Source organism: Salmo salar, chromosome ssa09 (assembly GCF_905237065.1).
Source record: "Salmo salar chromosome ssa09, Ssal_v3.1, whole genome shotgun sequence".
Taxonomy (NCBI): Eukaryota; Metazoa; Chordata; class Actinopteri; order Salmoniformes; family Salmonidae; genus Salmo; species Salmo salar.
In genome coordinates this window covers 74,176,566-74,199,981 of record NC_059450.1, presented here as the reverse complement: position 1 = coordinate 74,199,981, position 23,416 = coordinate 74,176,566, and the positions used below count along the sequence as shown (strand labels likewise).

Genomic DNA, 23,416 nt, shown 5'->3' with positions numbered 1-23,416 from the left:
TTCCTTGTGAAATACAGTATCCTAGCTTGACCTTATTAGAGCTGTGCTATTGAGGTGTGTTATCCTATCTGGGTCTTTCCATCTCTCTGATGTTTTCTGATGCATGTTATCGCTGTGACAGTGTGTGTGTGTGTCTTCTCTGTAACAGTCAGTCTGACAGGGTCTTAGTGACATGGGGTTGATGACAGCCAGCTCCGACAGAAGCTTTTGATGGCTTTTTTTCTCTGGTGGATGTGTCATTCCTTCTCCTCCGCCCCCATCCTTCCATCCCTCACTTGGGCTGCCTGCAGCAATGTTGTCTTACTCTTCTCTCTCCCTGCCACTCTCCCTCTCTCCCTCGCTCATCTTTTCTGTCCCTTCCTGTCTTTTCCTGCCTTCGTGTCTCCCAAACCCTTTCTCGTCTTCCTTTCTCTGTCATATCTCTCTCCGTATCTCTCTCCACATCTCCCTCTGTCTCCCTCTGTCTCTCTCTCCCGCTCTCCCGCTCTCTCTCTCCATATCTCGCTCTTCTGTCTTTCTCTCTCTCTCCCGCTCTCTCTCTCTCCACATCTCCCTCTGTCTCCCTCTGTCTCTCTCTCTCGCTCTCCCGCTCTCTCTCTCCATATCTCGCTGTCTCCTTCTGTCTTTCTCTCTCTCTCCCGCTCTCTCTCTCTCTCTCTCTCTCCATACCTCCCTCTGTCTCCCTCTGTATGTCTCTCTCTCTCTCCCTCTCTCTTTCTGTCATCCTCTCCTTCTTGTCCCCAATTCTACTCCTCCCTCTCTGTTTCTGCTCCCCCCTCCTACTCATTCCACCTTTCTTTCTGGTTTTATCACTTCTTCGTTTTTTTCTCCCACACACTCTGATTCATCATCTACATCTTTTTCCTCACTCTCATCCCAACCATTTCACATCCCTCTTTTTGCTCTCATCCCAACCCTTTCACATCCCTCTTTTTGCTCTCATCCCAAACCTTTCACATCCCTCTTTTTGCTCTCATCCCAACCCTTTCACATCCCTCTTTTTGCTCTCATCCCAACCCTTTCACATCCCTCTTTTTGCTCTCATCCCCATTTCCTTCCCTCCCTCCCATCCTCTCTCACATTCCTTCTCTCACCAACGCTCATACAGAGTATTGCAGGGTGTGAGAGTGCCTATGAACCAAGTCATCCTGTGACGACAGCCTCAGTTGACCATCTACTTCAGTGTATTTCTTTCTTCATGTGTTGATTGCAGAAGCATCTCTTCTTGTCCATGAGGATGAGCAGACAAACACCACTCTAATGCATTTCACACGGACTGTGTCATGGCATTAGCATAATATTTAGTGCAATGGTGTGTGTGGATCTGCTTTTCTGAGCCACTGAATTTGTGTCAGCCAGTGTCTGCCTGTTTTTAATAATGGATGTGTTTCTTTTGCACTTTCTAAGAATATGTGGAGATGTCTTAGTGAGCCCTTCAAAAGGCCAGTGATTATGTACATTAGCAGTAACACTGCTTAACATTTCCCAGTGATTATGTACATTAGCAGTAACACTGCTTAACATTTCCCAGTGATTATGTACATTAGCAGTAACACTGCTTAACATTTCCCAGTGATTATGTACATTAGCAGTAGCACTGCTTAACATTTCCCAGTGATTATGTACATTAGCAGTAACACTGCTTAACATTTCCCAGTGATTATGTACATTAGCAGTAACACTGCTTAACATTTCCCAGTGATTATGTACATTAGCAGTAACACTGCTTAACATTTCCCAGTGATTATGTACATTAGCAGTAACACTGCTTAACATTTCCCAGTGATTATGTACATTAGCAGTAACACTGCTTAACATTTCCCAGTGATTATGTACATTAGCAGTAGCACTGCTTAACATTTCCCAGTGATTATGTACATTAGCAGTAACACTGCTTAACATTTCCCAGTGATTATGTACATTAGCAGTAACACTGCTTAACATTTCCCAGTGATTATGTTATGTACATTAGCAGTAACACTGCTTAACATTTCCCAGTGAATATGTACATTAGCAGTAGCACTGCTTAACATTTCCCAGTGATTTATTGGTGTGAGTGAAGGGTGACCCGAAGGCATGCAAAGTGAAGGTTTAGGTACAGTATGTCAATTTGTGTCACCCTGGCCTGAAGTCACACAGTTGCTTTAGTCAAATAGAATTTAGAATGCAGTATCTTATCTCCACTTGTTGTGAGTGGGTGTAATGCTGTGTAAACCTATTGGTGTGTGTGTAATATGAGTGTGTGTGATCCATATACCTGCTCAGTGTTGTGATGTCAGAGTAGTGGTTCTGCTTCATAGAGAGCGCTCCTCGATGATAAGTGGCCAATGAGAGGCAGCTGTTGTGTTCGCTGGAGGACGCCACAGATTAGGCTAACTCAGATTATGCAAACGAGCGTCTCATATGGAAGGATTGTAGGGATCAGTTTGAGTAGAACAAGAGAGAGGGAAGAGAACGGGAGAGGGAGAGGGGGGAGAGGGAGAGGGGGAGATGGGAAAGGGAGAGGGGGAAAGGGACAGAGGGAAGAGGGAAGAGAACAGGAGGGGGAGAGGGGGGAAAGGGAGAGGGGGAGACGGGGGAAAGGGAGAGGGGGGAGACAGGGGAAAGGGAGAGGGGGAGATGGGGGAAAGGGAGAGGGGGAGACAGGGGAAAGGGAGAGGGGGAGATGGGGGAAAGGGATAGAGGGAAGAGAACAGGCGGGGGAGAGGGGGAGAGGGGGGAAAGGATAGAGGGAAGAGAACAGAGGGGCAGAGGGGGGAAAGGGAGAGGGGGAGATGGGGGAAAGGGATAGAGGGAAGAGGGGAAGAGGGGAAGAGGGGGAGAGGTGAGAAAGGGAGAGAGGGAAGAGAGGAAAAGGGAGAGAAAAATAGTGAAAGAGTCTGGGTTATATACTCAATAATAAAATCCTGATATGACTCCAGGAAGGTTTGCTTTCTCATGGTCAGTGAGGTTCTGGAAACAACACCATCAGGCCAATATAAGAGAATACAAGATGTTGACATGAAAGAGGGGAATAGGAACGTCACAACGTCAGGGATCTGATCTGGCAAAACTGTCTGCCTCCCTCTACTGGTAGATTGTGATTACTACAAGTAGATTTGACTAGATTCATAGAGCGGCATGTAATGTATTGATAGTAGTAATAACTATTGGGCCTGACTGGTTGGTCTACATGGGGGACAATGACTTGTGTCATTGTTGGGTATCGTTGAACGGATATAACGACAGTTTAGCAAAGTTACTTTCAGGCAAGTTAAGCACAGCTACATTATGTTGTACAGTGAAAAATGCCCTCATTCATCAACACACACACACACACACACACACACACACACACACACACACACACACACACACACACACACACACACACACACACACACACACACACACACACACACACGGCCGGCAGGTTGAAGGTGAGTGTATGGTTGTTCTGGTAGGATCAGTGGATCAGCTCTCATCTCGTAGGTGGGGTCCATCCTGAGACTGAAAGACATTCTGTTACTAAACAGAGAGAAAGAGAATGGGAACGAGAGAATGAGGGAGAGGGAAACTGGGGATAGAGGGAGTGAGAGTCACTTGCATAAAGCGAAGGACAGGGGGAGAGAAAGAAGAGAGAGGCAGGTAGAATGACAGTGCAGTCACTGAGGCAGTCAGTGAGAGGGGATACAGAGGGGAATGAGTGAGACAGAGAGCAGGACAGGTCCTATAGAATGTTTAGATAAGTACAGACAGAGGAGAACAGGGGGTATAGAAAGAGAAAAAAATCACTTGAGAGATAAATAAAGATAGATGGGTAAGGAGGAGGGAGAAGATGAGGCAGCTGTCTCCATTCTATAACTATTATAGTACTGAAATGTGTGGGTTAAACTACTGCACCTTCTGGGGTTTATCAACGTTGAGGGTGAGTAGTTACCACTGGTGGTTATCCACATTGAGGGTGAGTAGTTACCACTGGGGGTTATCCACGTTCAGGGTGAGTAGTTACCATGGTGGTTATCCACATTGAGGGTGAGTAGTTACCACTGGGGGTTATCCACATTGAGGGTGAGTAGTTACCTCTGGGGTTATCCACGTTGATGGTGAGTAGTTACCACTGGGGGTTAACCACGTTGTGGGTGAGTAGTTACCACGGGGGTTATCCACATTGTGGGTTAATAGTTACCACGGGGGTTATCCACGTTCAGGGTGAGTAGTTACCACTGGGGGTGATCCTCGTTGTGGGTGAGTAGTTACCACTGGGGGTTATCCACGTTGAGGGTGAGTAGTTACCACTGGGGGTTATCCACGTTCAGGGTGAGTAGTTACAACTGGGGGTTATCCACATTGAGGGTGAGTAGTTACCACGGGGTTATCCACGTTGAGGGTGAGTAGTTACCACGTGGGTTGTCCACATTGTGGGTGAGTAGTTACCACGGGGGTGATCCTCATTGTGGGTTAGTAGTTACAACTGGGGGTTATCCACGTTGAGGGTGAGTAGTTACCACGTGGGTTATCCACGTTGTGGGTGAGTAGTTACCACGGGGGTGATCCTTGTTGTGGGTGAGTAGTTACCACAGGGGTTATCCACGTTGAGGCTGAGTAGTTACAACTTGGGGTTATCCACGTTGTGGGTGAGTAGTTACCACAGGGGTTATCCACGTTGAGGGTGAGTAGTTACCACAGGGGTTATCCACGTTGAGGGTGAATAGTTACCACTGGGGGTTATCCACGTTGTGGGTGAGTAGTTACCTCTGGGGTTATCCACGTTGATGGTGAGTAGTTACCACTGGGGGTTATCCACATTGAGGGTGAATAGTTACCACTGGGGGTTATCCACGTTGAGGGTGAGTAGTTACAACTTGGGGTTATCCACGTTGTGGGTGAGTAGTTACCACTGGGGGTTATCCACATTGAGGCTGAGTAGTTACCACTGGGGGTTACCAACTTTGAGGCTGAGCAGTTACCGCTTGGTGTTATCCATGTTGAGGGAGAGTAATTACTGCAGGGGGTTACCAACGTTGAAGCTGAGTAGTTACCACTGGGGGTTATCCACACTGAGGCTGAGTAGTTACCATGGGGTTATCCACGTTGAGGCTGAGTAGTTACCACTGGGGGTTATCCACGCTGAGGCTGAGTAGTTACCACTGGGGGTTATCCACGTTGAGGCTGAGTAGTTACCACTGGGGGTTATCCACGCTGAGGCTGAGTAGTTACCACTGGGGGTTATCCACGCTGAGGCTGAGTAGTTACCACTGGGGGTTATCCACGCTGAGGCTGAGTAGTTAACACGGGAGTTATCCACGTTGAGGGTGAGTAGTTACCACTGGGGGTTATCCACGCTGAGGCTGAGTAGTTACCACTGGGGGTTATCCACGTTGAGGGTGAGTAGTTACCACTGGGGGTTATCCATGTTGAGGGTGAGTAGTTACCACCGGGGGTTATCCACGCTGAGGCTGAGTAGTTAACACGGGAGTTATCCACGTTGAGGTTGAGGCTGAGTCGTTACCACTGGGGGTTATCCACATTGAGGTTGAGGCTGAGTCGTTACCACTGGGGGTTATCCACGCTGAGGCTGAGTCGTTACCACTGGGGGTTATCCACATTGAGGTTGAGGCTGAGTCGTTACCACTGGGGGTTATCCACGCTGAGGCTGAGTCGTTACCACTGGGGGTTATCCACATTGAGGTTGAGGCTGAGTCGTTACCACTGGGGGTTATCCACGTTGTGGGTGAGTAGTTACCACTGGGGGTTATCCACGTTGAGGCTGAGTCGTTACCACTGGGGGTTATCCACGTTGAGGCTGAGTCGTTACCACTGGGGGTTATCCACATTGAGGTTGAGGCTGAGTCGTTACCACTGGGGGTTATCCACGTTGTGGGTGAGTAGTTACCACTGGGGGTTATCCACGTTGAGGCTGAGTCGTTACCACTGGGGGTTATCCACGTTGAGGCTGAGTCGTTACCACTGGGGGTATTCCACGTTGAGGCTGAGTCGTTACCACTGGGGGTTATCCACATTGAGGTTGAGGTGAGTAGTTACCACTGGGGGTTATTCACGTTGAGGATGAGTAGCTACCATTAGGGGTATTCCACGTTGAGGGTGTGTAGTTACCATGGGGGTCATCCACATTGAGGGTGGGTAGTTAGCACGGGGGTTATCCACGTTGATGGTGAGTAATTACCACTGGGGTTTTCCCACGTTGAGGGTGGGTAGTTAGCACGGGGGTTATCCACGTTGAGGGTGATTCGTTTCCACTGGGGGTTATCCAGGATTTTCAACCCAGATAGTGACCCGGCATGTTACCACTGCTGAGCTTAAAGGGTCTCTCCGATTTCTGCATTGTAAAACTTTTCCATATGAATGAAGATTGCCATGAGTATTGAAAGAAAGGAGGGAGAGTGTACTACCATTACCTGTGTGTAAGACTGGTTTTGTGTGACTGTAAATTCTTAGAAAAAAGGGTTCCAAAAGGGTTCTACGGCTGTCCCCATAGGAGAACCCTTTTTGGTTCCAGGTAACCCAAAAGGGTTCTACCTGGAACCAAAAAGGGTTCTTCAAATGGTTTTCCTATTGGGACAGTTGAAGTACACTTTTAGATTCTAGGTAGCACCTTTTTTTCTAAGAGTATACAGTATCATTGAACAGTGACTTGGTCAGGTGACTGAGGTGGAGGAACACAGGGACTTCTACACTGACCTCTCTCTCACTCTCTCTCTGAGATCCATCTCATCTCTGTGCTATTGTGTCCTCCCTTCTCTCTCTTTCCCTACCTACAGTGTTACTCCTATCTATAGCTGATGAAAATGCAACATTTTGTGTAAATTCCTTCTGATGATATTGATGCTCTTTCTCTCTCTCTAGATAAAATAGATGATGATTTTGAGTTGAGCATTGTGTGTCATCGGCCAGAAGGGCTGGATAAACTAGAGGCTCAGACCAACTTCAGCAAGCAAGAGCTGCAAGTGCTCTACCGAGGCTTCAAAAACGTATGTAGTCAATCTATGCGTGTGACTCCATTTCTCCATTACTTCATCACTTAGTGTCCGTCACTCTCTCTATGGCTGATCTCTCTCTTTTCTCTCTATTTTCTCTGTCTTTCTCTGCCTCTCTCTCCATCGTAGGAGTGCCCTAGTGGGGTGGTGAATGAGGACACCTTCAAACAAATATACGCACAGTTCTTTCCCCATGGAGGTAGGGAATGAGTTTGTGTCTGTGTGTACATAACCTTTAAAGGTGTTGAGTTGTGCAGTGGATTTGTGTTATGATCACATAAAGAGTAATACGTACATTACGTGACCAAAATTATGTGGACACCTGCTAGTCCAACATCTCACTCCAAAACCACAGGCATTAAAATGGAGTTGGTCACCCCTTTGCTACTATAACAACCCCCACTCTTCTGGGAAGGCTTTCCACTAGATGTTGGAATATTGCTGCGGGGACTTGCTTCTAATCAGCCACAATAGCATTAGTGAGGTTGGGCACTGATGTTGGGTGATTAGGTCTGGCTCGCAGTCGGCGTTCCAATTCATCCCAAAGATGTTAGATGGGGTTGAGGTCAGAGCTCTGTGCAGGCCAGTCAAGTTCTTCCACACCGATGTTGACAAATCATTTCTGAATGAACCTCGCTTTGTCCGCGGGGGCATTGTTATTGTATTCTCTAGAGTTAAGATTTCCCTTAACTGGAATTAAGGGGCCTAGCCCAAACCATGAAAAACAGGCCCAGACCATTATTCCTCCTCCACCAAACTTTACAGTTGGCACTATGCATTGGGGCAGGTAGGGTTCTCCTGGCATCCGTCAAACCCAGATTCATCTGTCGGACTGCCAGTTGGTGAAGCGTGATTCATCACTCAAGAGAATACGTTTCCACTGCTCTGGAGTCCAATGGCGGCGAGCTTTAAAGCACTCCAACCGACGCTTGGCATTGCGCATGGTGATCTTAGGCTTGTGTGCGGCTGCTTGGCAATGGAATCCGATTTCATGAAGCTCCCGACTAACAGTTATTGTGCTGATGTTGCTTCCAGAGGCAGTTTGGAACTCAATAGTGAGTGTGGCAACTGAGGACAGACGATTTTTACGCGCTACGCGCTTCAGCACGGCGATCCCGTTCTGTGAACTTGTGTGGCCTAGCACTTCACGACTAAGCCGTTGTTGCTCCTAGACGTTTACACTTCACAATAACAGCACTTACAGTTGACCGGGGCAGCTTTGACGAACTAACTTGTTGGAATGGTGGCATCATATGACGGTGCCACGTTGAAAGTCATTGCGCTCTTCAATACGGGCCATTCTACTGCCAGTGTTTGTCTATGGAGATTGCATGGCAGTGTGCTCAATTTTATACACCTGTCAGCAATGGGTGTGGCTGAAATAGCCGAATCCACTAATTTGAAGGGGTGTCCACATACTTTTGTATACATAGTGTATCTCTTCTCTCCAATGCTCTGCAGATGCCAGTACCTACGCACACTACCTGTTCAACGCCTTTGACTCAGCACACAGTGGATCCATCAAGTTTGAGGTTAACATTCCTCTACTGTCTCTCTACTCCCCCCCTCTCTCTTTCTCTTTCTCACAATCATCAGATGACTAACCTTTTTGTATTCTGGATCATTCTTCAACTTGTTCTCTCCAGTAAGGCATCTCATTTTGTCACTCTCTCCCTCCCCCAGGATTTTATCATGGCGTTGTCCACCCTGCTGAGGGGTTCAGTGAGGGAGAAACTGACGTGGACGTTCAACCTGTATGACATCAACAGAGATGGCTACATCAACAAGGAGGTGTGTGTGTACTTAAATATTGCGTGTGGTTATTTCACCATTTAGCAACGACAGGCAAATATTATTGCATATATTTTGCTTCATATGCTGTGGTTTTGTGTATTTTGTGTGTGTGTTTTACAGGAGATGACAGACATCGTCAGAGCGATATATGACATGATGGGGAAGTACACCTACCCTGCCCTGAAGACAGACACTCCCAAACAACATGTGGATGCCTTCTTCCAGAAGATGGACAAGAACAGAGATGGAGTAGTCACTCTGGATGAGTTCATTCTGTCCTGCCAGGAGGTCAACTTTCTCTACATTTATACGATCATCACTGTTCCACCCACTTATTCTTGTCTTATATTGTAGTTTGAGGGTTTTGGATGGATCAAATTCAATGATCAACTGACCAACTCCACAGCCATGCGTCAACTCAACCACTTACGGTTTGCTTCTAACCATCTACCATCTCTATGTCAACAACAAACATCTGACCAATCAGATTAGAACAAGGTAGCTGCTAGGCAGATAATCAATTATCGTTACAGTTCCAAACACTGTTGTGTAGTTTAGAAGTACACAACAGTGACTTAGGGTTATTTTATGAGGTATAATATTATTTTCTATTTGCCCCTTCTGTAGGTCTTCACCTTTTTAACTTCTTCATTCGGTCCACCAAAGATTTAGAATGAAGATGTCACAGCCTGGAAAATGTAATGGAAACCGTTCGGGCTCAGAATGCTCAAAACACATTCGGCTTGTCATAAAGTCACCTGAAATTTACTCCAGTCACTGTGTGGGGGAGAAATCCACAATATTCGGTCAAATCCTATGGCTCTCCCATCAAATCAAATGAAATCAAACTGTATTTGTCACCACAACAGATGTTGACCTTACAGTGAAATGCTTACTTTCAAGCCCAACAGTGCAGTTTTAAGAAAAAATACCTCTCCAAAAATAACATTAAAAAAATCTAAGCAACAAATAATTAAACAGCAGCAGTAACATAACAATAGCGAAGCTACATACAGGGGGTACCGTTACAGAGTCAATGTGCGGGGGCACCGGTTAGTCAAGGTAATTGAGGTAATATGTACATGTAGGTAGAGTTAAAGTGACTATGCATAGATAATAAACAGAGAGTAGCAACGCAAATAGTCTGGGTAGCCATTTGATTAGATGTTCAGGAGTCTTATGGCTTGGGTGTAGAAGCTGTTTAGAAGCCTCTTGGACCTAGACTTGGCACTCTGGTACCGCTTGCCGTGCGGTAGCAGAGAAAACAGTCTATGACTAGAGTGGCTGGAGTCTGACAATTTTTAGGGCCTTCCTCTGACACCGCCTGGTATAGAGGTCCTGGATGGCAGGAAGCTTGGCCCCAGTGATGTACTGGGCCGTAAGCACTACCCTCTGTAGTGCCTTGCGGTCAGAGGCCGAGCAGTTGCCATACCAGGCAGTGATGCAACCAGTCAGGATGCTCTCGATGGTGCAGCTGTAGAACCTTTTGCGGATCTGAGGACCCATGCTAAATCTTTTCAGTCTCCTGAGGGGGAATAGGTTTTGTTGTGCCCTCTTCACGACTGTCTTGGTATGCTTGGACCATGATAGTTTGTTGGTGATGTGGACACCAAGGAACTTGAAGCTCTCAAGCTGCTCCACTACAGCCCCATCGATGAGAATAGAGGCGTGCTCGGTCCTCCTTTTCCTGTAGTCCACAATCATCTCCTTTGTCTTGATCACGTTGAGGGAGTTGTCCTGGCACCACACGGCCAGGTCTCTGACCTCCTCCCTATAGGCTGTCTCATGGTTGTTGGTGATCAGGGCGACCACTGTTGTGTCATCGACAAACTTAAGGATGGTGTTGGAGTCATGCCTGGCCGTGCAGTCATGAGGGAACAGGGAGTACAGGAGGGGACTGAGCACGCACCCCTGAGGGGCCCCTGTGTTGAGGATCAGCGTGGCGGATGTGTTGTTACCTACCCTTACCACCTGGGGGCAGCCTGTCAGGAAGTCCAGGATCCAGTTGCAGAAGGAAGTGTTTAGTCCCAGGGTCCTTAGCTTAGCATAGGCATCAATGTGATAGCAGCTGGTTTTGTTTGACTAAACTCCATTCCTCCCTCTTGCCCCGCCAACCCTGCCCCAACCAGAAAAAAACAAGCATATGAGGCGTCTTGATTTCTGTACTGTCTCTGCTGTTCACATTGCTGTCCCTTGCTATCTTCTCCTCTGTCTTTGTTGCCCCCTCGTGGTGGTTATGAGAACTGCAAGTTCAGAGGTATCTTTTTTTTTTAATCATTTTTTTCCACCTGATATTAAATCAGCTCTCCTTTTTTCCATACTTTATTTTCTTAGGACGAAAACATCATGAGGTCCCTGCAGCTCTTCAAAAATGTCATATAGACCACACAGAGAAAAGGAGAGAAAAGACACAGAGAAAGAAAGACCGGGAGGGATTGGAAGAGATGCTTGAACTGTGAGAAGGAAAAGCAGCCTGCCATTTAATGGAAAAAAGAGGCACAAAAAAAACGTTGTTGTCACCATGGTTACGAGAGGTACTCGACACCGGCTGCCCAACAACAGCTATACACACCAGTCGTGTGGCACAGTGTCTCACCATCATGTTACCATGGCAGTGACCATCAACGGGCTGGGTTATGACCCTTGCCCTTGACCTCTGACCCCTGTACCTGTTTTTGAACTTCTTGTGACCCTGTAACCTTTCACCCTAGTCCTCTCTGTCTTGTTCTGTTGTTATGGTTACTGATCTCTCTGAGAGTGTATATCACACCTGTTAGTGTACCTACTGACATAAACACACACAGATTAAGGCATACACACATACCTTGGATTGAATCCTCAATCGACTACAAATAACAAATACACAATCAGTACATTTTCATCTGTAGAATTCATCTGATCGGTAATTGACCTTTAAGAAAAATACATTTGAACCAAGTCAGTCGTAACCCTGCTAAATGCAGAAGTCCTACCGAATGTGTGTTAGTGTTATTCAATGTTTTTGGTGTTGTGGTGACTTGTGTCATAGTGTTTTTGGCTTCTATCTTTCTGTCTGCAATGAGCTATTTTCATCTGTTTCGTGGTTGGTCTCTTTATCTGTCAATCTAAGTCATGGCCAGACGACATCCCGCCCACAGAGCCTGGATTGGATGTTATGTGGCCTATGATAGACATATACAGTGGTAGGAAGTTATTGCAAGTCCCATTTTGAAGTGTGTTCTTATGTGGGATATTACGACTGTACAGTAACAACTCTCAAGACAATACCCAACCACTCACTGTGACCAGAGAGAGAGAGAGAGAGAGACCTTGTCACTGAAAATACAGGAATAAAGCCATGAGAGATGACAATAGCCTAATCAATGTGAAGACTTACTGACAAGAAAATACAAAATCCCTTTCCTCACAGTTATCTCACAGAAAACATCAGTGTATTGAAATGTGGTACAAAATGATATTTAACAAACATTTCTGAAAAAATAGTGACGTTTGATATGTCTTCTTTGAGTAAAACAAAGCTTTCCATCCATGTGTGTACACCACAGGCAACAAATGAAGAGTTCTCAAGTGAAGAGTGTATATCGGTATTTACATATCTACATCCCAAGTACAAATGACGATACATTTACACCCACATCCTCATAGGAAATGAGTCACAAATGGAACATTTGAGGATGTTTTAGTTTCATACTTTACCGACATTACATGCATCACTCTTCCACCTCTCTACTTCCTCCCTCTCTTCTATACCCCTCTACCTCTCACACATGGCTCCTCCTGTCCTTCCCTCAGTTCCCTGTCACTTGAGTCTACAATCTGTCTTTAGTCATAGAGTCATAGAGCTTGTTCCACGTTGCTGCCGACAGTGCTGACTGATCTATAAATCACCTTGCATCATAAATAACTACACATTCTTATCTGTAGATCAGTCAGTCGGTAACCATTTACCCACAATGCACCATGGATTTGACGCTCTCGAACATGGCCACAGTGTGGGATGTAACATAAGGCCAGATAGGGGTCAAAACACCTGTAAGGGTGCTTGGCTAGTGTAGATAGACCAAGATAGGGCTCAATCTAAGGATGAGGGGTTGGGTGTAGTATTAGGGCTATCAGGCACCTTGTGTCCACACAGTCTCAATGGGGCATCACACACTGTCCATAATCTCCACTTTGCCACTACCAACTGAGCTAGGGTCAAATCATTCAATTCCTCGTCTTAACAATTGGGAAGGATGGCCAAATACGTGACCCTGGATCAGTGGTTATGGGAGACTTACTCCCTCTCCTCGGCCCAGGGCTGCAGGTTCCTCCTACTCCCTCTTCTCGGCCCAGGGCTGGAGGTTCTGCAGGGCATACAAGGAGGAGTTATGTGAGCACAGCGGGTCAAAGCCTGCTGATTCATTGAGGGACTTGTGGAGGGCGTCGGCCTGCAGCTGTAGGATTAGCCGATTGGCCTGTTGACGCTCAGCCTCCCGCTCCTCTGCTGTCTGTCTCCTAAAACAGAGAAAGAGAGAGATTAGGCCTACTTGCTTACAATCTAATTATGAACATAGAATACTTCTAATATGTTGAAATTCAACAATGGTCAAACTTATGGTGTGAGGACTGACGCTGGAAACAAGAAGCAAGTACAGGGAGTGAACATTTCATGGAAAACGGCCATCAAACAAAACAAGAACAGCGTCTGGACGGAGGGGAACAAAACGACATGACGACAATAATTCTGACATGGGGAACCAACTGAGGAACAGACAGATATAGAGGGGCAATCAACAAACGTGAAGGAGTCCAGGTGAGTCCAATTAGAGCAGATGCGCGTAATGATGGTGACAGGTGTGCGTAATGAAGGGCAGCCTGGCACCCTCAAGCTCAGAGAGGGGAAGGGGGAGAAGGCGTGACAGTGCCCCCCCCCCCCAGGGGCCCCACCTGGCATCCCACCTGGATGAACCTGACGGGCCAGGCCGAGGCATTGTCGCTGTACTAGCGGACAGAGGTGTAGGCGTGGGAGCCTAACGATCCAGCTGAGACATGGGAGCCTGACGAGCCGGCTCAGGCATGGGCGCCTGATGGGCCGGCTGAGGCATGACATGGAATGGGAGCCTGCCGAGCCAACCGAGGCAATGAAAACTCTCGTGCCAACTAAGGCGTGGAAGCCCGATGAGCCAGCTGAGGCACCCCTGGTTCCATCAGCGATGGCATCTGGATCCGACTTCACCACCAAAAACAAAAAACAAGAACTCCCTGATGCTTCAAATACTGGTGTCAGCATTCTGTAAGGACTGACGCCGGAGACGAGAAGCAAGTACAGGAAGTGAACATTTAATGGAAAACAGACATCAAACAAAACAAGAACAGCACCTGGACGGGGGAACGAAACAACGTGATGACAATAATGCTGACAGGGGGAACCAACTGAGGAACAGACAGATATAGAGGGGAAATCAACAAAATGAAGGAGTCCAGGTGAGTCCAATGAGCGCAGATGTGCGTAATGACGGTGACAGGTGTGCGTAATGAAGGGCAGCCTGGCGCCCTCGAGCGCCAGAGAGGGGAAGCGGGAGCAGGTGTGACACTTGGGCTGATCTTACCATCCTGTTTTCTCCTGACTTATTCTGTTAGGCCTACAGGATAGTCCAATAATTTTTTGGGCAGAAGAATTAGGGATCTACCAGCTGTTCAGTTCGATTGAACGATCGCTATGTTGCATAATGGTTTGAACTGAACGACATCTTTCACCAAAACTTTCTTCAGCATTCTTGAGCAGACTTTGAGGTACATTTGCTCCATTTGGTGGGTGTGGCAGGGTGTGACTTGAAGCAATGAGTGACGTATTTAAAGAGCAGTGGCCATGCTGACAGCTTGCCTGGCTACCCAGGCTCCTTAATTCGGCCAAATTCTATGCCATGCCCACGGACGTTTGTTTTCTTACCTGCAATGAGTCTGGATAAAACATTTTGCTCAACTTATTTAGGCTTGCCATAAAAAAGGGGTTGAATACTTATTGACTCAAGACCTATAGTTTCAAATCATCAGCAATTATACAGTGCCTACAGAAAGTATTCACACCCTTGACTTTTTCCACATTTCGTTTTTTTACAGCCTGAAATTAAAATTGATTAAATTGAGATTTTTTTGTCACTGGCCTACACACAATACCCCATAATTTCAAAGTGAAATTACATTTTTTAAATGTTTACAATTGTATAAAAAATGAAAAGCTGATATGTCTTGAGTCAATAAATATTCAACCCCTTTGTTATGGCAAGCCTAAATAAGTTCAGGAGCAAACATTTGCTTAACAAGTCACATAATAAGTTGCATGAAATAGTATTTAACATGATTTTTTGAATGACTACATCATCTCTGTAATGTACAGATCCCCCCCAAAAATTACTTAATTAGTACTTTGAAGTATTTTTAACTACACTACCGTTCAAAAGTTTGGGGTCACTTAGAAATTGTAACGGCTGTCGTCGGGAATAGAGGACCAAAACGCAGCAGGAATGTGGATGCTCATCTTGATATTTATTTTAAATAAAGAGAACACCAAAACGAAGAACGCACGAACAACAAAACAGTCTTGTCATGCTCACACAGGCAAAACAAGAAACAATCTCCCACAAACACTTAACCAAACACATACCCATATATAGGACTCTCAATCAGAGGCAACTAGAAAACACCAGCCTCCAATTGAGAGTCCAACCCCAATAAACTAGACATAGAAATACAAAAGACTAGAGACCACATAGAAATACAAACATAGAACATAACCCCAAAAACCCGGAACTAACTAAACCAACACCCTACTAAATAAACCACATAAACAAAATACCCTCTGCCACGTCCTGACCAAACTACAATAACAAATAACCCTTATACTGGTCAGGACGTGACAGAAATGTCCTTGTTTTTGAAAGAAAAGCACATTTTTGTTCCATTAAAATAACAAAATTGATCAGAAATACAGCGTAGACATAGCTAATGTTGTAAATAACTATTGTAGCTGGAAACGGCTGATTTTTAATGGAATATCTATATAGGCGTACAGAGGTCCATTATCAGCAACCATGACTCCTGTGTTCCAATGGCACGTTGTGTTAGCTAATCCAAGTTTATCACTTTAAAAGGCTAATTGATAATTAAAAAACCCTTTTGCAATTATGTTAGCCCAGCTGAAAACTGTTGTTCTGATTAAAGAAGCAATAAAACTGCTAACATAATTGCAAAAGGGTTTTCTAATGATCAATTAGCCTTTTAAAGTGATAAACTTGGATTAGCTAACACAACATGCCATTGGAACACAGGAGTGATGGTTGCTGATAATGGGCCTCTGTACGCCTATGCTTAAATTCCATTAAAAATCAGCCATTTCCAGCTAAAATAGTCATTTACAACATTAGCAATGTCTACACTGTATTTCTGATCAATTTGATGTTATTTTAATGGACAAAAAAATAGATTTTCTTTAAAAAACAAGGACATTTCTAAGTGAGCCCAAACTTTGAAACGGTAGTGTAAGTACTTTACATCACAGTTTAAAGGTGCTACAGATAGGATTTTCTTTTTCATTTTTGCATTGTATACTGAACAAGAATATAAACACAATAATTTCTAAGATTTTACTGTTACAGTTCATATAAGGAAATCAGTCAGTTGAAATAAATTAATTAGGCCCTAATCTATTTATTTTACATGACTGGGAATACAGATATGCATCTGTTGGTCACAGATACCTTTAAAAAAGTAGGGGAGTGGATCAGAAAACCAGTCAGTATCTAGTGTGACCACCATTTGGCTCATGCAGCGTGAAACATCTCCTTTGCATAGAGTTGATCAGGCTGTTGATTGTGGCCTGTGAAATGTTGTCCCACTCCTCTTCAATGGCTGTGCAAAGTTGCTGGATATTGGCGAGAACTGGAACACACTGTCGTGCACGTCAATCCAGAGCATCCCAAACATGCTCCATGGGTGACATGTCTGGTAAATATGCAGGTCATGGAAGAACTGGGTCATTTTCAGCTTCCAGGAATTGTGTACAGATCCTTGCGACATGGGGCTGTGCATTATCATGCTGAAACATGAGGTGATGGCGGCGGATGAATGGCACGACAATAGGCCTCAGGATCTCATCACGGTTTCTCTGCATTAAAATTGCCATCAATAAAATGCAATTGTGTTTGTTTTCCGTTGCTTATGCCTGCCCATACCATAACCCCACCACCACCATGGGGCACTCTGACGTCAATGTTGTGAATAACAAACCGCTCACCCACACGACGCCATACATGCTGTCTGACATATGCCTGGTGTAGTTGAAACCAGGATTCATCCATGAAGATCACACTTCTCCAGCGTGCCAGTGGCCATCAAAGGTGAGTATTTGCCCACTTAAGTCGGTTATGATGCCAAACTGCAGTCAGGTCAAGACCCTGGTGAGAACAACGAGCATGCAGATGAGCTTCCCTGAGATGGTTTATGACAGTTTGTGCAGAAATTCTTAGATTGTGTAAACCCACAGTTTCATCAGCTGTCCGAGTGGCAGGTCTCAGACGATCCTGCAGGTGAGGAAGCCGGATGTAGAGGTCCTGGGCTGGTGTGCTTACATGTGGTCTGTGGTTGTGAGGCCAGTTGGACGTACTGACAAATTCTCTAAAATGACTTTGGAGGTGGCTTATGGTAGAGAAATGTAGATTAAATTACCTGGCAACAGCTCTGGTGGACATTCCTGCAGTCAGCATGTCAATTACACGCTCCCTCAAAACTTGTGTGATAATACTACACATTTTAGAGTGGCCTTTTATTGTCCCCAGCACAAGGTGCACCTGTATAATGAACATGCTGTTTAATCAGCTTCTTGATATGCCACACCTGTCAGGTGGATGGATTATCTTGGCAAAGGAGAAATGCTCACTAACAGGGATGTAAACAAATTTGCACACAACTTTTGAAAGAAATAACCTTTTTGTGCATGAGGAAGATTTCTGGTACCTTTTATTTCAGTTCATGAAATAGGACCAACCCTTTACCTGTTGTGTTTATATTTTTGTTTAGTATAATTTCAGAAAATGCTCATGATAGATCTGCTGTTAATAGTGGAATGATAGTGACTATGAAACACTTTAATTTCACTATTGCTCCAGATTTAATATGGACATTTCCTGAAATTACAATCCAAAAATCCAACAACAACAAAAATCCTATGTGTAGCAGCTTTTAAAAGCAGCAGCTTTTCTGTGTTGAAATGATGTCGGCTTACTCCAACAACAGAATGGTGTGGGCGTACCCCAACAACAGAACGGTGTGGGCATATACCATCGTTAAAAATATTCATGCGAGTAGACTGCTAATTGGCCAGTTCATTCTCCTCACGAGGATGACATCATCCATTGAGATGTTCAATTGACATTTACTTTAAGGTATAACTAAACATGTAAACTGTAAAATTGATAAACTGACCTCCACTTGGTCCTGCGGTTCTGGAACCAGGTCTTGACCTGCGCGTCTGTCATCTTCAGGCTCTTGGCGAGGGTGGCCCGCTCCGCGCTCGCGAGGTACTTCTGCCGGTGGAAGCGCTTCTCCAACTCACAAATCTGCACCCGGGAGAAGGATGTCCGTGGCTTTTTCCGTTTGGGCGGTGTGCGGTTCTGGTATGGATGACCTATCCGCCGGGTCACCGTGAATGGCACGAGAGCTGAAGGAGGGAGCAGAACAACAGACTGGAGGATGAGTTTACACCGTGGATGAGTGATGTGTGTTTTGTCCTCTGTGGTAGGAAAGACTCCAACTGTGTTGTTGTACAGTTCATACATTCTGGCGTATAGGCTAATCCTCAGCAGAAAATAAAGTTTATATTCATTATTAGCCTAGTTAGAAGAGAATTGTATTGGTTGATTTGGCGTCTGCATAAAACCGGGCGTTTCTGTTTGGGCCTACGTCGACTCATCCATCTGCAATTTGTGAATATTCATTTTTAACCTTATTTTACTCGTTTATTCTCTGGGGATAAAGCCATAATTTCTGTCTGGATATTAAAGTTGGGCTTCCTCTTGCGTGAGCAAACAACGACATTAAATAGTAAATACAGGGAGTCGATCATGTTGGGTTCGACTCTGGGTGCCGAATTAGGCTATTACAAATTGAATAGGCCTACATTTGAGATCAATAGCATTATTGCCTAACATTCACACTATGGCTTACCACTCTTCGCGAGAATGTTTTCATATGTCTTTATCAGATTGTATAAACTGTTGGGTGTGAAACAAAATCCTTATATTTAAAATATATATATTTAGGCCAATAACAACAACGTGCATGAGATACATCTAAAAATAATAATTTATCACGTCATTGGCGCTAGAAGATCCTAAACTGGAAGTGAATACAAATGGAGGCATAAAGCAATACAGTTTAAGGCTATTCTGGGTGATTTCACAATGCAATTTGATTATTGTAGCAATTATGTTCGGACTCATTTTTTTTACCACATTTTATTTGTATAGTCCTATTAAATATTTACATCTGGTTTTCGTTGCTATAAGTATTAATTCACTTTATCATGCACACGCCTTGTAACATTAAAATATGCTAAATATCTAGAGAAAAAAGGAAATAGGCTACAATTTCAGAAAAATTGCATAAGTGGGTGAAGTCTACATTTTCTTACGTTTTAATGCGTAAAAGGTTGAAGATTGAATTAATGGTTATCAAAATGCTTTGTTATTTTATTGATCACATAATCTGTATTACTGTTGTTTTATTGCCGTATCGTTATCGTTATTATTTGGCTTTTAACTTTTTTAAAGCTTATTACACGTTTATTGTAAGATAAGATGTTTTGAAAATTGCCATTACGGGAAACCGGGAACATTTCGGAAATGTTCAGGTGGATAGACTAAATCACTGTGTCTGAAATGGTATGTATATATATATATAAACAGAATAAACATGATTTGATGGGCTATAGGCTAAGGGTTCTATCGGAAAGTTACCTGATAACCTGTCCTTGGCAAACCTATAACCGACCCACGGGAAACACAGGCCTCCATACCCGGGCACAGCGCTCCCCACATGCGGCGGTCCCTCGACCGTCAACGGTCTGTGAGCGGGCACCCGGATCACTCCTCTGCTGCCCAGGCTGTGGTTCACTCCGTACAAACCAGGATCCTCTAACTGTGGTACCATACCCGAGAGTGAGATGGACAGCGCGGTGTAGGACGCTGCGCTCCCTCCAGTTGGGCTCCCCAAAAGGTAACCGTCTCCACTGCTGGTCCGGCCGCTCTCTGAGTCAGCACCGCTACTAAGTATCTGGTCGATGCCGAAGCTGATGGGTTCGTGCTGGACCGCTTTGTGAGGAGGGCTTGGGGCGCTGGGTGCGCGCTCCATCCCCACCGTTTACTCAGACCGTGGGATGGCTGGACAGGATGGAAATTAAATAACGAGGTTAAACAGCCGATTTGTGCCAAAGAGAAACTGCGGTTGGCTCCATTGTCATCCTCCGTTCAGAATCCGACCATCTGAAACTTCGGAAAGCACTCCTTCAGATCATCCTCGCGCACGCCATGAAAGTTTGATGTGCGTTTGGATAAGTCTGTGACGCTCTGTTCCATGCGTCAAAACATGTTGGTCTTGCTGCCCCCCATTCTTGTGTTTTTATTGGTTGGTGCTGTCAACCCCTTGGGGGGAGGTTAATTTAACACCATAACCTAGACTGCTTTCCGACAGAGTTCATATAATTTAGTTCAATATCAGAGTATACATTTCTAAACCTTTCATTTGACCTGTTTGGACAATTCACTTGACCTAGTGTTTTATTTATTTAACTAGGCAAGTCAGTTAAGAACACATTCTTATTTACAATGATGGCCTAGGAACAGTGGGTTAACTGCCTTGTTCAGGGGCAGAACAACAGATATTTACCTTGCCAGCTTGGGGGTTCGAGCTAGCAACCTTTCGGTAACTGGCACAACAATCTAACCACTAGGCCGCCCCACAGGTTTTGAAAAAGTGCCCGGAGTCCCTGTTTTCTAACCTCCATTTTGTTGCCTTGTCATTGTCCGATCTCCATGAAAATACAGTAGGCTGTAATGAAATATATTCATTGACATGAAATAACAGATACAAGTTGCAACGATGCCATATTTCTTACTTCCCATTGCCTTTTCCTATTTCGATACAGTTTAGTCGTTGATAATCTCTAGCTCTTGTCTCTGTCTCTTCTCTGTGACATGTCCATCCCGCAATACACATGTTTGTGGCTGCGAGTCTCTCACCGGACCTGTGGAGCAGTGAAGATGGATGCAGGCAGTTCAGTCGTCTTATTGATTTTCTACGAGGAACACGAGAGGACCTGTATTAACACAAGAGTCTATTCGTCGTGGATTGAAGTGGGCCTTGGTTAGGGCCATTGATTTGAGGTATAGAGGAAGCGAGGTATTACTTCTCCGTTTTGATTACTCTGTGTAAGACATACATTTGAAGTAAACGAATAGGTTGTATCCGAACCGTGTTTGCGGCTGGTAATCATAATGCTTTAAGTCCTTAACTAAATGACAATGGTGCACGGTACAACCCGACTGTGGCACATTCATTGATAATAAAAGGGAATTGTCTGACGAGGCCACGGGCTATACAGAAGAAGTGGAGGGTCTGCATGGTCGCTGGAACCTCCTGCCCATCAGAATCAATGAAAAGACGGACACAATTAACTGTTTATGTACCCCTGGCTAGAGCTTTGCTGAAATGTGTTCCTGTCCTCGTCTCTCTAGACCGGATATAGGCCCATAGGCTTTATCATATTTAACATGTACATTTTATTTATCGACAAAAGCGAAGATTCTTAACACAGGTAAAACATTTGTGAACTATTAGGCTATAATTGAAACCTATATTTTGGGTTGCCAGTTTGTTATAGGTTTTAATTTTGACAGGCATAGATAACAATACGACTATTTTAATGATTCATTTGATGAGGCGATATAAACTAGGTACCTCCCACAAGCAAAATTATAACCTCGATCGAATTTGTTGCATGAGTAAATGTCCATAACGGAGGTTCTCTTGTTTTTTTTTTGTCCCATCTATATCACTTTTTTTATTTTTTATTATGTGCGTTAAGGTTTTCATATTCATCCTGGGGAAATTCCTTTATGAATAATAATGATCTCGTATTAATACGTAGTTTACAATACATGTGTTTTCCATAAACGAACAAACGGGGTAGGCATATCAAGAGACCTAACCAAAACTTGACGTGGTTGTTCAGAAATATGGACTGGCAGAATTGGCTATAGTTTCCCCACCATCGTGAGCACACCGGTGGCCTATTTTCATGAGAGAGAAATGGACTGTTATAGCTGTCATTTCGCGTACACATTTTCATATTTACTTTCATATTTAGTTATCAGGCTATTTTATATTGAAATCATAATGACTATTTTTTGTGTACCTATATGTTGTTGATCGTTTTATTCTATTAAATTATATGTTTGATGTATATATATATTTTTTCGATTGCATGCATTTTGATTTAGCCTAATATGACCTTCTGCAGTCCTACACACATAGCAAAAACAAGTCTAGTCAACGTTGTTTCCACGTCATGTTAATCAAAAAATGCAATGTGATGACGTTCAATCAACGTGAAAAACTGCTTAGATTTGAAAAATGTAATCAACATAAGGAATTTCGTCTTTTTTTCACCCAACTTTGCATCTAAATCCAATGACATGGTGACATTTTTGGTTGATTTCACGTTGAATTCACGTTAGTTGACAGCTCAACCAAATGTAAATAAAAAATTGAAGTTGAACTGACATCTGTGCCGGGTGGGTATATTATGCACTGTGGATTTGGGAACGCGGCAGAAACGGTGTCATAGCTGGCTCTCTCTCCACTGGTAATGGAATGAGCATACGGGGACAGGGGAACGTTGGTCCAGGCGTCGTGGGTGTAAATGAGCCGGTGTAATCCTCAGATTATCCGAGATTATGTCACACCATGAAGCCACTAAATGCGGACAGGGGCGAAAATCTGATATCAACTTTGGAGGGGACAATTACATTACATTTTCTCAAGAGCAATTCCTGAGGGGGACACCAAAAGTAGTGCTGTAACACATAGCCTACGTTTAATATGGTAAATGTATATTGAGGAACCAAAGAAATAAGGTGTTTGCCGTACTCCTAACTACCGGTACCCAAAACTACACAACTAATCACAACAGCAATACCATTGCCTTTAACAAATCTTAGTTCAGTCACCAGTTTAAGTTGAGAGTGGGGGTATCCATGGCATTTTCCAATTATGTTCCTATTTTACAAGTCAAAAAAATTGAGAACCTTTCATAATGTTGCCAAACAAAGACTCAACAAACTTACCTGAGACTCCCTGTCTCTGCCAGTCTGTCCCTGCATATCTGTCCCCAACTCTGCTGTCTGTGTGCCATCTGTTGCCTGCTCTGCCTAATGACATCATTGTGAAACATTTCCATTAGAATTTCATTTCTTTCTTATGAACATTTTATCAACTAGTCTTTGAGATATTAGACTACTAGGGTTCTTACTTTGCGTTTTGGTGTACCGAAAAATACTCTGATGTCCGTCTTTTTTCTGCCATTTTTCTGCCATTTTTCTACCTGGCTG

At 44.4% G+C, this 23,416-nt stretch overlaps 2 protein-coding genes across 3 annotated transcripts in view; one reads left to right on the top strand and one right to left on the bottom strand.

Annotated features, from left to right (window-relative positions):
* Positions 1–12,253, top strand: part of LOC106611908 (Kv channel-interacting protein 1) — a 50,865-nt gene extending 38,612 nt beyond the window's left edge. For both annotated transcript variants that reach the window (XM_045724006.1, XM_014212565.2), the window contains exons 2-7: positions 6,847–6,971; positions 7,107–7,176; positions 8,439–8,509; positions 8,661–8,768; positions 8,892–9,059; positions 11,106–12,253. In XM_045724006.1, coding sequence (XP_045579962.1) covers positions 6,847–6,971; positions 7,107–7,176; positions 8,439–8,509; positions 8,661–8,768; positions 8,892–9,059; positions 11,106–11,153 — 590 coding nt within the window. In that variant the 3' untranslated portion in view covers positions 11,154–12,253. The remainder of the gene's footprint in view (positions 1–6,846; positions 6,972–7,106; positions 7,177–8,438; positions 8,510–8,660; positions 8,769–8,891; positions 9,060–11,105) is intronic.
* Positions 12,254–12,339: 86 nt separating this feature from the next.
* Positions 12,340–20,498, bottom strand: LOC106611906 (T-cell leukemia homeobox protein 3). Its single transcript, XM_014212564.2, has 3 exons — positions 19,766–20,498; positions 18,234–18,468; positions 12,340–13,268 (listed from the first exon to the last, which is right to left on the bottom strand). The coding sequence occupies exons 1-3, from the start codon at positions 20,157–20,159 to the stop codon at positions 13,085–13,087; spliced, it is 813 nt and encodes a 270-aa protein (XP_014068039.1). The 5' UTR covers positions 20,160–20,498; the 3' UTR covers positions 12,340–13,084.
* Between the last annotated feature and the right edge of the window lie 2,918 nt (positions 20,499–23,416).